Below are 15,202 nucleotides of genomic sequence, written 5' to 3' on the forward strand. Positions count from 1 at the left end.
CTGACTATCTAAATTACCAAAGTGTATACTTTTTGTAACTTATTCTAAAATGATATACATTTAAGCAAAAATTATAAATATTTCATGATAACCTCTAGAACAAAGGATAAGTATTTTAAGCTAATTTATCTAAAACAGCGCAAGTACTTATATGTTATATAAAAAGTAAAGCCCACATGCTTAAAGCTTGCATGGGATTCCACAAACAATGGTTACCCAGACGGATTCCTCAAACAATGATGGCCAAGACTTCACAAGAGTTCATCGTGAACTCAGCACATCATCTGTATATACCATGAACTATGGTTGTGTGTGTGAAGACTCTTTTAAACGTTTGTATAAAACAAACAATTATATCCACCATCATTATACTAATTAAATGGTGATGATATAGAATGTGTATAAGTTCATAATATTATTATTACCACATCCGATAACATAAAAGCTGATTTTTGTTTTAAAATTTTTTCATCTTTATCAAAAATTTTTATCTTTTTAAATAGTTACGAAATTATAAATCTAACTGTATATATATCTATCTTGCCAGAAACGAGAACAAGTTATATGATCTTCGATATTTAATTTAATTTTTAACATAGAAAAATAATGAATTCTTTTCTTTATTATTGGTTATAAAGATGGTAAAAATTAGAAAAATAATCATAACATAACACACACACACACACAAATAGTGAATCTCCTAATCACCCCAAAAAATAAAAATGAAATGGATGTCTTTGTAGTTGAAAAAAAATAGGGTGGTGGTGGTTGGCTTTAGACATTGGACTTTTTAACCTAAATTATTTTTCTACAATACCAACATCCAAATCAGAGCTGTTATTTCACTTGATTACACATCCATAATAATGGAGAAATTTCAAAAATCACAAAAAAAAAAAAATGATTTACTCTATAGATTTTAGAATATCTCGTTTCAAATAATGATGTCAGGTTTTACATCAATCAAAATCTGAATTTTCTCGAGAAGCATATTTCGAAAATTAAAAAACAAAAAAATATTATTATTCGCAGAAAAAGAAGAGAAAGGAATCTATTATATATTACAGTTTATATTATATAAATAGAGAAAATAAATTAGGTAAATAAATTTCCTTTTATAAATTGCTTTAGATTGCGGTTGTACCACGGCTCTGCTCTTGCTTTTAAGAACTTGCCGGTACTAATTTTCATATTCTCCAATTAAAAGCTGGCTCGGTACCCAAAATATATTTTTTTCATTTTTTATATCTCTATAAAATAATAATAATCATACATCATATTGTATAAAAAAAGAACATATCATTATTTTTAAAAATTATAGAATTCTATTTTTCTTCTTCTTCTTCAATTATTATGACACTCCCGTGTTCCTAATCTCCTCTCTCTTCTCTCTCTATCTCATTCTTCTCTGCTTACAAGAACTTTAAAGATTTGATCTTTTTTAGCTATAGATTATTCAAGAAGTCAATTTTGATGAAGAGAGAGCTCAACCACCGTGAATCATCCGCCGGAGAAGGTGGGAGTTCACCAATGACGACGGTGATTAAGGAAGAAGCTGCCGGAGTTGACGAGCTTTTGGTTGTTTTAGGTTACAAGGTTCGTTCTTCCGACATGGCTGACGTGGCACACAAGCTTGAACAGTTAGAGATGGTTCTTGGCGATGGAATCTCGAATCTTTGTGATGAAACTGTTCATTACAACCCATCTGATCTCTCTGGTTGGGTTGAGAGCATGCTCTCGGATCTTGACCCGACCCGGAGTCAGGAGAAACCCGGCTCCGAGTACGATCTCAGAGCTATCGCTGGCTCTGCAGTGTACCCACGTGAGGAGCACGTGAGCCGTCGGAGTAAGAGGACGAGAGTTGAACCGGAGATGTCCACGACGCGCTCTGTGGTGGTTTTGGATTCTCAAGAAACTGGAGTGCGTTTGGTCCACGCGCTTTTAGCTTGTGCTGAAGCTGTTCAACAGAACAACCTGAAGTTAGCCGACGCGCTCGTGAAGCACGTGGGGTTACTCGCGTCTTCTCAAGCTGGTGCTATGAGGAAGGTCGCGACTTACTTCGCTGAAGGGCTCGCGAGGAGGATATACCGGATTTACCCTCGTGATGATGACGTTGCTTTGTCGGATACATTACAGATTCACTTCTATGAGTCTTGTCCGTATCTCAAGTTCGCTCACTTCACGGCGAATCAAGCGATACTTGAGGCTTTTGCTATGGCTGATAAGGTTCATGTTATTGATTTGGGACTTAACCATGGTTTACAATGGCCGGCTTTGATTCAAGCTCTTGCTCTTCGTCCTAATGGTCCACCAGATTTTCGATTAACCGGTATCGGTTATTCGTTAACCGAACTTCAAGAAGTTGGTTGGAAACTTGGTCAGCTTGCCAGTACAATTGGTGTCAATTACGAGTTTAAGAGCATTGCTTTGAATAATTTGTCCGATCTTAAACCGGAAATGCTAGACATTAGATCCGGTTCAGAATCAGTGGCGGTTAATTCGGTTTTCGATCTTCATCGTCTCTTAGCCCACCCCGGTTCGATTGATAAGTTTCTATCCACGATACGATCAATCCGACCGGATATCATGACTATAGTCGAGCAAGAAGCGAACCATAACGGTACGGTTTTCCTCGACCGGTTCACGGAGTCTCTACATTACTACTCAAGCTTATTCGACTCGCTCGAAGGCTCGCCAAGCCAAGACCGAGTAATGTCAGAGTTGTTCTTAGGACGGCAGATACTAAACCTTGTGGCTTGTGAAGGGGAAGACCGGGTGGAAAGGCACGAGACGCTAAATCAGTGGAGAAACCGATTCGGTTCGGGAGGATTTAAACCGGTTAATATCGGTTCGAATGCGTATAAGCAAGCAAGCATGTTGTTGGCACTTCATGCTGGAGCTGATGGATACAGTGTGGATGAGAATGAAGGTTGTTTGTTGCTTGGATGGCAAACTCGACCACTTATCGCAACATCTGCGTGGTCATTGTGAAATGATTAAATAATGGGAATGTGGACATTGTGTTATGTACTTTATTGCATTGCTGATTATAAAAGAAACAATGTCACACGTTGTCCAAATTTTTTTATGAATATTAAATTTTTGTTCACGAGATTTTGACCTGGCACAAAGTCTCTTTGAGGTAAAGCCACCAATACAATCGATTTAATCATATTACTAGCTTTTGATATATATTTTTTTATTTTTCATGTTTGGGTTTTGATAAAATAACAGTTTACTGAAGGGAGGGTCCAAAATTGGCTCGTTTCGCTAAAAAAAATTAGGATATTTATAGAGGCTAAAATATCTATATATGAATAGTAAATATTCAGATATTTTGATTTTTTTGTTAAAATTTGAATATTTCGATATGGATAATGATCTATATATATATATATATATATATATATAACTATTTAAAAATATTATTTATATAACATATAATGTTTTAAATAAAGACCATAATCAATATTTTAACATATAAAGAATCATAGGTCTGGAAAAAAATTGGCCTTTGAGAGGCCCAAAAACAAAATCGCTCTCTCCTCTCTCTTCTCAACCCTAGCCGTCAACCTGCTCGAGGGGGAAGCACCTTCGCCGGATTCGCCGGTGCGTGTGTGGCTTCTCCCTCCCCCTGTCTTTCTTTCTGGTAGAGCTTAGTGATGGTGGGTGATTGCACAAATGAGCTTTGGTGATGGGCGATTCTTTCCTCCGATGGCGGTGGTGTGGTGTCTTTTTCACTGACGTAGCGGCGGCTCCAATCGGAAGGCGGAGAGTTCCGCTGCGCATGACCCTGGTTGAAGACGCTGGCGGTTGTATCGGAGACTCTCTTGGCTCAACCGTCCCTTTGGTTGTTGTGGCTACGGCGGAAGTTAGTGAAGAATCGGTGAGTTCGTTGTTCAGACACGGTGGTTCACGGTAGGTTTTTTTCGGATCCTTTATTTGCCCCTTCGGGTTTTGGTTCTGGTTTGTTTGTTTGAGCCAAGCATCTGCCAAATCCGTCGTTAGTGGTTTCCACCGGTCCGGTTTGGAATGATTTGGCTCAGAGGACGTCGAGGCTTCTAGTTTGGTCGGCGGGGATAGATTCCCGGTTGTTGGATTGCTACGCATGGGATCCGACTTCTCGGAACCGGTTGTCGGAAAGTTGGGTATTCCGGGAGGAGTGTAGCAGGTTGGTGTGTCGGCGATTTGGTTTCAATGGTGGGTTTTGGATTCTCTCATCGGAGTACCTCATCCCCCCGACCTTGCCGCAACGCCGTGCTCCTCGAATTCGCCGGTGCTAGTGCCCTGATTCTCTGCCTCCGGTTATACAGCAAGATCCGATCCATTGTCCTTTTTCCGGCGAGTTTTCCGATTTCCTTCTTGGGTAACCATTGTTCGTTTTTTGTAATCCGAAACCGGCCCTTTAAGGGTCCAGCCCATTAAAGGGGTTTAATTAAAAAAAAAGAATCATAGGTCTACAAGACCATAACCTTTTTAACCCGCAAAGATACATAAAATTTATTAATTTTTTGTTTAAAACTAATTTATATTAGGGAGAATTTCAAAAATATTAATATTAACTGATTTAAGTTTATTTAAATATTCAGTTTGATCCATAAGTAGTTTGACAATGGTATCCGTATCCGTCAAGTAAACGTTAGCAAGTCAACGTAGAGTCGGAGAGATGAAACTATATTTCTCAATAATCGACTAAACCACACGTACGCACGAAGCTTTTTTTAACCCATTGTTTGTGTTTGTATAAAATGTAATTGTAAATACAACAAATTAACATTGTTGAATATGGGCCTCAATTATATATTTCAATGGCCCAATTCTTTAAGTAAACCTTATCTCTTTTAGTTGGACTAAAACCAATAAAAGCTGGTCCAATTTATGTTTCTATTAAAGGAAACGATAAATTCATGTTGTTTACACAGTGCCAGGGAAGATTGCATAATCCTGAAGGTTATTTGTAATTAATATCTTATTTTTGTTTACAATTTTTTTTCCAACAGAAAAATCTTCTTTTTTTTTTTTTATGAAAGCTTGAAAACATGCCAACATTTTTTTTTTGATTACATAATAAGTTCAAAGCCTTTATATTTGTTTTTTTGTCACTATATTTTAAACGTTAAAATACTCAATAAAAATACAACTAGTAAAATCAATTAATAAGATAAATTATTTTAATTCATTTAATTAGATGACATGGCTAATTTTGATTGGTTAGCTTAGAGGGGGTGAATGCTTGGGTTCACCCCTAGGGGTGAACCCAAAAATTGTTCTAGGACTTTGTAATTAACAATTATTTCAAATTTCGGTATTTAACATGAAGAACTAATTTTCTAAAGCATAATTACTTAACATTTGTAATCGACGTTTGTTACTAATTTGTGTTAAAGAGAAATATACTTAGTCTATAAGTAATGACAAAGCTTTATCCATTCCAATAGGGAATTATTGTTTTTCCTAAATATGAAAATAAAATATTAATAAGTTAAGGTTTCCAAATTCCAATAGGCAATGAAATTATCGGTTGCAAAATAACAAAATGTTAACATGCATCGGACGATGATTATTTTTTTATCAACAGAGATAATACCTAAATATTTCGAAACCTATTCAAATGACTAAATCTAATCAATATATCTATTCTACCAAGATTTGATAAACCTAAAAATCCGTATCTTATTACACCCTTATAAATACATTATTACCTACGTTGAATCTCTTAGTTACAATTTACTTTCCATCTCTCATTGTCAACTTTCCAAACTTACTCGATGTCGATGCCTGAAAGATCCTCGCCGGCACCACAAACACAACCACCGTCGACGAGACCTTCCTTTCCTCCAGGCTATAAGTATGCACCTAACGACAAGAACCTCATTGAAACACTACTTGGACGGGAACACTACTTTGGAGAGAACAATAACTCATTGCTCAAGTTTTTTATTCATCAAGCGAACATCTACGAGTCTAATCCAGAACAGCTCTCAGGTTTGTCTCCATATAGATATTATTGTTTTCTTTATTTCTTTACGTTCTTTAATTAGGGTTTCCTTATCTTTATATGTTTTTTTATATGAAATAGTGGAATACGAGAAGGGTAATGATACAGAATGGTTCTTTATATCGGAGAGGAACAAGAAGAAGAAAGGTAAAGGTGGAATTAATCAGAAACGTGGAGACAATGGAGGATACTGGCACGCAACAGTTGCTACCAAAGACGTTCTTGATGGACAAGGCAACATTATTGGCCACGACACCGCGCTATCGTATTACGTGGGGAAACAACCAAAGGGTGTAAAAACTGATTGGTTAATGCATGAGTATTGGGTTGATCGTGATGAGTCTGATGACGCAAAGGTATGTATGTGTTTCTTGGTTCCCAAGTTATTATGTTTTTTTATTTGTAATATTGTTGTGATTAGCGAGTTTTTGTTTTGGTTTTGTTTGTATAGGACTATGCTTTGTGCAAGATATATAAGAGTACATTTGCAACAAAGAAGAAGAAAACAGAGGAAGAAGAGAATGAGAAGAAGAAGAAAGTACCGAAGAAGAAGAAGGTTGAGCAGCAGTTTCCGCAAGCCCCACTGGGTTCTTATCAACCGCAGGCTCGTTATTGGGCCTATCAACAGCCGCATCAATGGCAAGGCCCGGTAGACTCTTCCCAACCGCAGTCTCATGATTTGGCGTATCAACATCAGCAGTTTTGGCAAGTCCCGGTAGACTCTTCTCAGCCGCAGTATCAACAACCTCATCAAAGGCAGCCTTATGAATTTACGTATGAGCAGTATCTCATGATGACAACGCCAGAGAAAGAGAATGGTATCGCTACTCAACAACAACAGCTGAGTCTTCCTCCTCCTCCTCATACGCAAGAGAATGGTGTTGCTACTCAACATCAGCAACAACAACAGCTGAGTGTTCCTCCTCCTCGTCCTACGCATGGTCAAGATTCAAGATCCCATATGGTGATGACCAGCAGGAGCAACGGCTACAACATTCAAGAAGACTTGTTTGATATGTCTAAGGATGACAGGTTCTTTAACATAGATGAGTTATTCAATAATGAGGAAGAACATAGTGTCGCTACTCAGCAGCAGCAACAACAGCAAATTACACCAAGTCTCACTCATGACCAAGGTCAAGATTCAAGATCGGACATATTGATGACGGACCAAGACTGGTCGGATATATTTAATGGCGAGTTCTTTGACATTGATGGATTATGGAACGATGTAAAGAAAGGCCACGATGTGTGTGGACCTCCGAATGGAAGAAAATAACTTGCTAGATGTAGTCTCTTTATAGGTTTTGTGTCGTTTAGGCTTGTTTAGTTAAAAAAACCTTTTTTAGAATTTTTAAAAGAATGTTGTCGAAATAATAAGAAGAGTATCTGTGAATTGCTCAAAAATTTTTTTTTTGACTCCGTATAGAAAATAATAGTACTGATTTATAAATCCATATAATTAAGAAAAAAACTATGCCATGTAAACGAGAGAGAATCTAGAGATTTCTAAGAAAAGATATAAATCTAGAGAATGTTACTTATTAATTATTATGTTGTTAATAGCCATCGATCAAAATTAAACTATGTTACTTATTAGTTGTTAATAGCCATCGAATAAACTGTGAGATCTCTAACGAACCAACTATGTTGTTATAAGTTTGTAATAAACTAAGGACGAAGAACACATCTTGCGTTAATTGAAACCCTTCTCGGAAGGCAACAACTCATTCATCACATCAACATCTTTGGTTAAAGTAAAGTGATACTATCACATTTAGACTATAACCTCGACAAGCGCTTTTGGCTTGCAAGCCTCTTCTTATATTTTACAACCACCAAGTTTGTTTTTACCAACCACCTTCAGTCTTAATGAACTTAAACCATTTCTTGAGGTAGTTAAGCTTTATGCAAGTTATATTAAACACAAGAAGAACTTATCATTGTGATTGAAGTGCTCCATTTTGGTAACCATAAAAACAAAATGATTACTAAGTAAAATTTCATTAAAAAAAATGCATAGTAAATAAATTAAAGAATAGTCTCTGTGGATAAGGCAATTGTATAAAATGGATCTAAAAAGCAAAATCCTTCTATATACACATAGCGCCCGAGACATCAATCCATTCAAGCTGCAACTGGACCTCCCCTCGCTCAACGTTCTGAAGCCTAAGAAACATATTTTGGACAATCTTTCCTTTGTTCCACAAAATCTTGCTCTCTTCTGACAAGCAGTTCTGTCTACTTGCCTGAATCTTCATTATCACAGTCCCATCCGGTAGTCCTCCAAGTTCGTTTTGGATTCTGATGGCTTCAAGGAACGGATCAATGTAGAACACCGCATCTCCCATCTTATCATCCCTAGAGAACCAGTCCCTATCGTACACCATCTGCATCAAGCATTCAATATGATCTTGAATAGTGTTTATAGTGTTTTATTTTTGTTTAAACTGAGAAAAGATAGAGTAGTTGTCATATAGGAATCACTTACGATCTTGACAGGAAGAGTTGGATCACTAATAGAAAGTGTCAAGTCTTCATTCCATTCTGGATTTAAAATCTTTTTCATCACACGGGTTCGTAGCTTCTGCGTCCACAAAGAAGAGGACAAAAACATAATCCTTAATATAAATAAGATATACATAAACAAAATAAAAAACTTGTACTAATTTAATTTGATTATCAAATCCTTGGAAAATTCTCATTGGCCTTCTTAAAGTGATATTGAAAAAATCAGTACTTCACATGGTGAAACACCGCAAACTACAGCCCACTTGATTCGGTTGATTGATCGAGAGGTCCGAAATGAGCTCACAACCATTCAACGGATGGGTGATAGACTAACAAGCAAGGATTACAATTTAGGTTTCATTCTAGGCGTTAAGTTTATTTTACATTTTTTCTGTTAATTTTTATTTAAATGATGCACTAATTGTAAAAAAAATAAAAAAATCAGTACTTCACATTTGAAAGTTTGTTTTTGTTTCATTTTAACAAATAAATAAGTCACATTTGAAAAGTTTGTTTTTGTTTCATTTCAACACATAAACAGGGGCGGACCCACAGCGAAGGAAATTGTTAAAAAAAATTATTTCTTGGAAAATTATTAAAAAAATATAAAAAAAACAAAATATGTCCCCACTAAAATAATACAAAAAACTACTTTTCTTTTTATTTCTTGGAAAACCAATATCAATTCATGTATCAAAAAACATTAATATATAAATTAAAGACCTACTAACTTAGACCTAATTTTTTGTTATTCTCTTCTTTTTAGTCCTCTGGTTTCTTTGTTTGCGTGACAACAAATCAACAACTATCAATTGGTGAGTTTATTTTCCTGCTTTTTATACAATTGTTTCTATTTTATAAGTATTATTTTTTAGTCAGTTAATTTTATTTAATCAGTTCAAGCTTATAATTATGTTTCCTAGAAACATTATATAGGTTTTTATGTTATACATGACTATATTAGTTTTTACAGTGATAATTGTTTATATTTTTATTCTATGGTTATGCTTTTATGGAATTTTGTTACATAATTCAATAAATATAAAATTCATAAATTTTAAACTATAAGTCTATAAATTTAAAATTTTTAATTAATAACATGTTATTTTGTTTTTCACAACCATTCAACGGATGGGTGATAGACGATACAAGCAAGGATCACAATTTTGGTATCATTCTAGGAGTTAAATTTATTTTAGTTTTGTATGATATTTTTTTTGTTTTTATAATTTAGTATTTGATAGTTTTTTTACTATATTTTTGCCCCCATTCAATAAATTTTCTAGATCCGCCCCTGCACATAAATAAGTGAGGCCTTGGTAATGACAATATTTGAAAAAGAAAAATGTATTGTAAAGTTTATTTAGATCTATGGAAAATAGTATTATAGTTTCTTCATTAAGTAATGACATCAGAATCTCTGGGAAGCATATAAAACCAGATCCATTAGTTCCAAAACCATACGAACAATGATGGCTAGATTATTAAGTGATCAAATGAAAAATTAGGTTACCTGTTTACCCATTCGGACAATGACGTAAGGATCACTGCTTTGAGAATCTCTAATGGCGAGATTCACACCTCTAATCACATGAAGTCTTAGAAGACCTAATAGATTCTCCATCTCTTCTCCTTCTTTAGATCGAAGAAAGCTTTTGGCCTTGTCTCTTCAAATGCAAAAAATTTATATCAATTTTTTTTTTGGTGTGTATTAAAATTTTTGTGGGGTGAAGCGACCTATGAAGTGGTTGGCCTATTATAAGGACCTACTAAAATTCAGTCAAAACCAAAGAGAAGTGTCGTGTTTTAAGAAAAATATATCTAAAATTTCCATTTCTAGATATATTTATTTCCTTAAATGGTCCGAAATAAAAGCCTAAAAAAACTTAAAAATTTGCCAAAGTCAATACCATAGAAATCATTTCCATCTATTTTCCTACATTGACTAAGGTCTGTGCTTAAAACGCGTCATCAGTTCATAAACCATAATAATAGGAATAAATTAACAAAATCATAATAGAACTAAGGTAATCTTATCATCAACGTAAAATATTATTTCATTCAAACATTTAGAATGAATAGTGTTAAAATAAGAAATTTCTGTTATTTTTTTTTGTAATTGAAGTAAATCGTATGTTATACAAATATGGGTTTTAAATATTAATTAACATCGAATAATATTACTTACTTTTTTAATTTAAATCTAATATTGTTGCACTAATGATTTACAGTAATGAATTCAAATACATTGCTAAAAGAGGGGGAAAAGAGTAGTTTAAACAATTTTTTACTTGTTAAACAATTCAAATACGTTACCAAAGTAATGAAATATTGTTCGCTTGTGCATATTGTTTACTTGTTATACAGATTCAAATTTCTTAGAAAATGTTAAGAAGTTGTACAAAGAAGAACATAAACGCTATAAACTAGTAAGATATTTTCCAGTCTTAATCATCCGAACAAGATAAAAGCATATGAAATGTGGATATCAAGCACGCACGTCACTTATCTTAGCTAGCTAGCCCCTCACACTCTCTATAAGTCATCCTCGGATTTGTGAAGCCACAATACATCTACATTACTTCTTACGAAATTTGGATAGATATAATTTTAACTCGACCGTTGGTTCATGGAAGGTTCATCCGAAGGGTTAAGAAAAGCTGCATGGACTGCTGTAGAAGATAGTCTCTTGAGGCAATGTATTGATAAGTATGGAGAAGGCAAATGGCACAAAGTTCCTTTAAGAGCTGGTATATCCATATAACCAACCATTTATATTCTTATTGAACTAAAAGTTTTAGAATTAATTTACAAATGGTACACAATCAATTTTACATGCTTTAAGGTATAATCTCAATTGTTGGTTATGTAGGGCTAAACCGTAGCTGTAAGAGCTGTAGAGAAAGATGGTTGAACTACTTGAATCCCAATATCAAAAGAGGAGAATTTGGTTCTGATGAAGTTGATCTTCTCCTTCGCCTTCATAAGCTTCTAAGAAACAGGTTCATATATAAATTTCCGGAAGACATCAAAAATATTTAGAGAACGTAAGTCATTAAGATTTGTTCAAATGCATTCATAGGTGGTCTTTGATTGCTGGTAGATTACCTGGTCGAACCGCGAATGATGTCAAGAATTACTGGAAAACTCATCTTGGTAAGAAGCAAGAACCACGTTTTACCAGCAAAACGAGAAAGAGAGATGTTGCTTGTTCAGCTGCCTCACAAGCTCAAGAGCTAAGCGTCACAAAGCATCAAACTCAATCATACAATGGCCGCAGCCAACTCAACGGGCAAACAGAAGTTGGCCTTTTCCAAGTAAGCAACAATGATGAGGAGCAATCTCAACTTTTGAACAGTCAAATAGATGGAGAGAGCATGTGGTGGAAGAGTTTGCTAGAACAGAACCAAGAGGCATACACAGATGGTCCAGTAGCTATTACAGATGACGAGGCAGATATTACTTCGATGGAGTCAATGTCTTCATTGTTTGACGTTCAGAAACTTTGGATTCTGTTTAATGAGGGAGATTGAAAAGGTTACTACGTTGAGCCTTTTTGTTTCCGAGCTTTTGGCTCGTAATCAATCCACGAGATCACTTTGATAAGCCATTTAAACACAACAATAAAAGAAAATAAAATCAGTAAAGAATTTCAAATTCATAGATAAAAAGGGTTTTTTAAGGAATATAGAGGCATAGCTCACTTTGGCCTATTGTTCGGTCTTTAAGTAAACGAAACCTCCATATATTTTTATTGAAACATGGGAGATAAAAAATTTCATGTTTATTGTCCAAAAAGTTTTTGTAAACAAAAATAAAAGAAAATACCAAAATTTGTTAAATTTCTTTATTAAAAAGATATTAAAACGAGTAATCTACATTGCTTTTACTAGGTGACGATGGTTTTCTCAACATTTCATATCAAATCTCACTTAACGACCGACAATATAAATATATCTTTTCTAGGCCACACTACTTGGGTTAAACAAGAGCTTTTGAGCTCATGCAGAACCAAAAAAATATTTCGATTATTGCATCCATCGGAGCTCATTAGAAAAAACATGTTTGAATCCATCGGAGCTTAAATATTTGTATATTCTATTTTCACTTATCCATTTCTTAGTAGGTAGTAAAATTTATGATCGGTCATGAATTTGATCTAAAGTGCTACATCGATATGTCATTCGATTGTGGTAGTATGCACATTAGGTTAAGTTGATGCGTTAATCAAATTCTACATACCAAGGTAAACCACATTAGGTTAAGTTGATGCAGTTACTAAGGGATTATAGAAATATAGTATACTAAGCCTTAGCCTACAACTCCATACTTCCTAAAGACAAAACCAAAATCAATCGGTCTCTTTGTATCTTCCTCGGTCTTTCATATCCCTTGAAATGAAGCAAATTAAGACTAAAGGCACGAAACTTATGATGGTAAGAATTTCGAGAGCAAGCTACTGGATTACAAATCTTTTGGGGATTTCTCAACAATGTAAGATTTTGGAATTATTACATGAAAAAAGAGTTGGGTCATAATCTCCGCTTTCTACAAAACCTCAAGACTCGTGAGGCCCTGCTAGTGTACATGTTGGAAAATGGCAATTGTGAAGGACCACAATTAAAATAATAAGTTAAGAGCACCAAGTAGTCATAGGCTGGAAGAAAAAATAAAATGTATTAACGCTGACAAAAGATTTTTATTCGATATTCGACAACAATAGAAAAGACAGTGAAGGAGCAAACTGCCAAAATAGTCATAGGTTATTGTACAGTATGAGTTTTGCTATTATTTGGTTTATGGAATTTTCAATGTACGAGGCATCACAAGTGGTTAATACTAAAAAGTAAATATAATTATTTAGACTTTATAAATTATAACTTTTTTTTTACCTAGCCATGTTACTTTTCAAGGTTCTTACCAATTAAATTGTTAGGACACTTTACTTTTTGTCTCTAGGTAGAATCTCTCTAACGTGTCTCTAGGTAGAATCTCTCTAACATTTTAGGACACTTTACTTTTTGTTATTTTCATTTTCTAACTTTCTTCTAAAAATGCAAAAACACCTAACAAAAGTTGTCTTTGCATTAACATGTTCATCGCCAAAATATTCTTTCTTCGGAACTTGACTTGACTTTGTGATGGAATCTAAAACATAACAAAAGGATCAGAAGTCGAGAGGAGTAAGAGAGAGGGCCCAATATTGCTTCAAACGAAGCAAACAAAGCGTGAGATATTTGAAATGGAAACAAACAAAGCGTGAAGAGAGCTAGAAATGAGTGCCATTTTTACCAATCTTTTCTAATCCTTTCTCGTCCAATTATAATCAATCCTCTACGTGTGAGACTTGTGGCCACATGTGGTTACATTACTGTTTATGTTCTTCTACCTACGAGCTGTTGTATAAATGATCGTTGAGCCTCTTAATTTGAATGTAAAGGGTTTATTTTAAGGTCCAATTCAGTTATTTATAAAAATGTGTGACTGTTCTTCTCCCGCTGCATTTATTCACATGGTAATAAATCATAGAATCCATCTGAACATTACAAGTATATGTTTCGTTTTCCTTATATTTTAATATAAAAGTGATTAATCGTATTGTGTCATGTGTATGTACAGGTGCAACACATGATAGAGACATGTTTGGTCTTCAACATGAACAAAGAGGAATGCATGGAAGCTCTCTCTAAGAATGCTAACATCAATCCCATCATCACGTCCACTGGTTCGGAACTCTCTTCGATCTCCTTTTTCTATACATTTTGATGCATTATTCTCCTTAAATTGGCCATGGACATTGTTATATAATAAGATATTTATATAAATATCAGAAGTTGTCTTAATTTTCAACATGTTTGTATTTATACTACTTTTTATATACATTATATATATATATATAAATATAATATGTCCCCTTTATTTTTTTTATTTTTATTTTATTTTTGGTCAATATGTCCCCTTTATTTAATTCGATACTTTCACCAGCTAATGATGAAATTTAATCCTTATTGTGTTATTTAATTAGTTTTTTTTCCCACAGACTCGTGGTTAATTATTGTGTTTTTTTCCCCTATGTTATGCTCACGATCAATGAAATAAAAATAGTCTGGAAGGAGTTGGCAAAAGAGAACAAGGAGTTCTTTGAGACGTACGAGCAGAAGCATACGAAAAATAAGCCAATGTCGGAAGAAGAGACAAACAAGATGATCCAGAACATAATCTCCTCCGGTTCATCAGACGACTAAACGTTTTGTTTATGTTTACTGAATTTAAAAGAACATAAACTGTTTATGTTTACGTTCTTTCGTCAAAATAATCTGCTTCGTGATCCAGATATATTTATCATAATATGTTAAATATATTTTTATTACTTTACTTCCTCACATAAGTACAACTACAAAGACAAAAAAAGTAGAAGTGATGGTGCTGGTTTTGTTCTATTGTCTTTTTAATTGTCCGTATGTTAAACCGATCGATATGTCTCATACGGCAAACCAGGTAAACCAAGCCATAGTAATATCTGGTATTATCGACGAACCACTAACCCTAATTTTCAGTTATGATGTTTTAGAGTGTGAAGGCAGGCATGAGTACGGTTACGGTTATATTTTTTATTTTGTTTATAAATTTAGCCGTTGTATAAACAATTAAATTAATTACGGTTATACACGATTACTAATCGATTTAACGATT

General features: G+C 34.4%; 5 protein-coding genes across 5 annotated transcripts; 4 read left to right on the plus strand and 1 right to left on the minus strand.

Moving 5' to 3' along the window:
* Positions 1-1,336: 1,336 nt before the first annotated feature.
* On the plus strand, positions 1,337-3,116 carry LOC17896231 (DELLA protein RGL1). Its single transcript, XM_006302099.2, has one exon. The coding sequence runs from the start codon at positions 1,474-1,476 to the stop codon at positions 2,989-2,991; it is 1,518 nt and encodes a 505-aa protein (XP_006302161.1). The 5' UTR covers positions 1,337-1,473; the 3' UTR covers positions 2,992-3,116.
* Positions 3,117-5,768: 2,652 nt separating this feature from the next.
* Positions 5,769-7,277, plus strand: LOC17894167 (NAC domain-containing protein 30). The gene is made up of 3 exons (XM_023788506.1): positions 5,769-5,985; positions 6,080-6,354; positions 6,627-7,277. Exons 1-3 carry the CDS (start codon positions 5,769-5,771, stop codon positions 7,275-7,277), a joined length of 1,143 nt encoding a protein of 380 aa, XP_023644274.1.
* Positions 7,278-8,091: 814 nt separating this feature from the next.
* Positions 8,092-10,191, minus strand: LOC17895366 (protein C2-DOMAIN ABA-RELATED 2). Its single transcript, XM_006300836.2, has 3 exons — positions 10,023-10,191; positions 8,490-8,585; positions 8,092-8,388 (listed from the first exon to the last, which is right to left on the minus strand). Exons 1-3 carry the CDS (start codon positions 10,131-10,133, stop codon positions 8,092-8,094), a joined length of 504 nt encoding a protein of 167 aa, XP_006300898.1. The 5' UTR covers positions 10,134-10,191.
* A 947-nt stretch (positions 10,192-11,138) lies between these two features.
* Positions 11,139-12,042, plus strand: LOC17894103 (transcription factor MYB114). Its single transcript, XM_006302704.2, has 3 exons — positions 11,139-11,259; positions 11,382-11,511; positions 11,592-12,042. Exons 1-3 carry the CDS (start codon positions 11,139-11,141, stop codon positions 12,040-12,042), a joined length of 702 nt encoding a protein of 233 aa, XP_006302766.1.
* A 1,943-nt stretch (positions 12,043-13,985) lies between these two features.
* Positions 13,986-14,754, plus strand: LOC17894672. Its single transcript, XM_006301302.1, has 3 exons — positions 13,986-14,024; positions 14,129-14,234; positions 14,615-14,754. The coding sequence occupies exons 1-3, from the start codon at positions 13,986-13,988 to the stop codon at positions 14,752-14,754; spliced, it is 285 nt and encodes a 94-aa protein (XP_006301364.1).
* Positions 14,755-15,202: the final 448 nt, after the last annotated feature.

This window comes from Capsella rubella, unplaced genomic scaffold, assembly GCF_000375325.1.
Source record: "Capsella rubella cultivar Monte Gargano unplaced genomic scaffold, Caprub1_0 scaffold_2, whole genome shotgun sequence".
Taxonomy (NCBI): domain Eukaryota; kingdom Viridiplantae; phylum Streptophyta; class Magnoliopsida; order Brassicales; family Brassicaceae; genus Capsella; species Capsella rubella.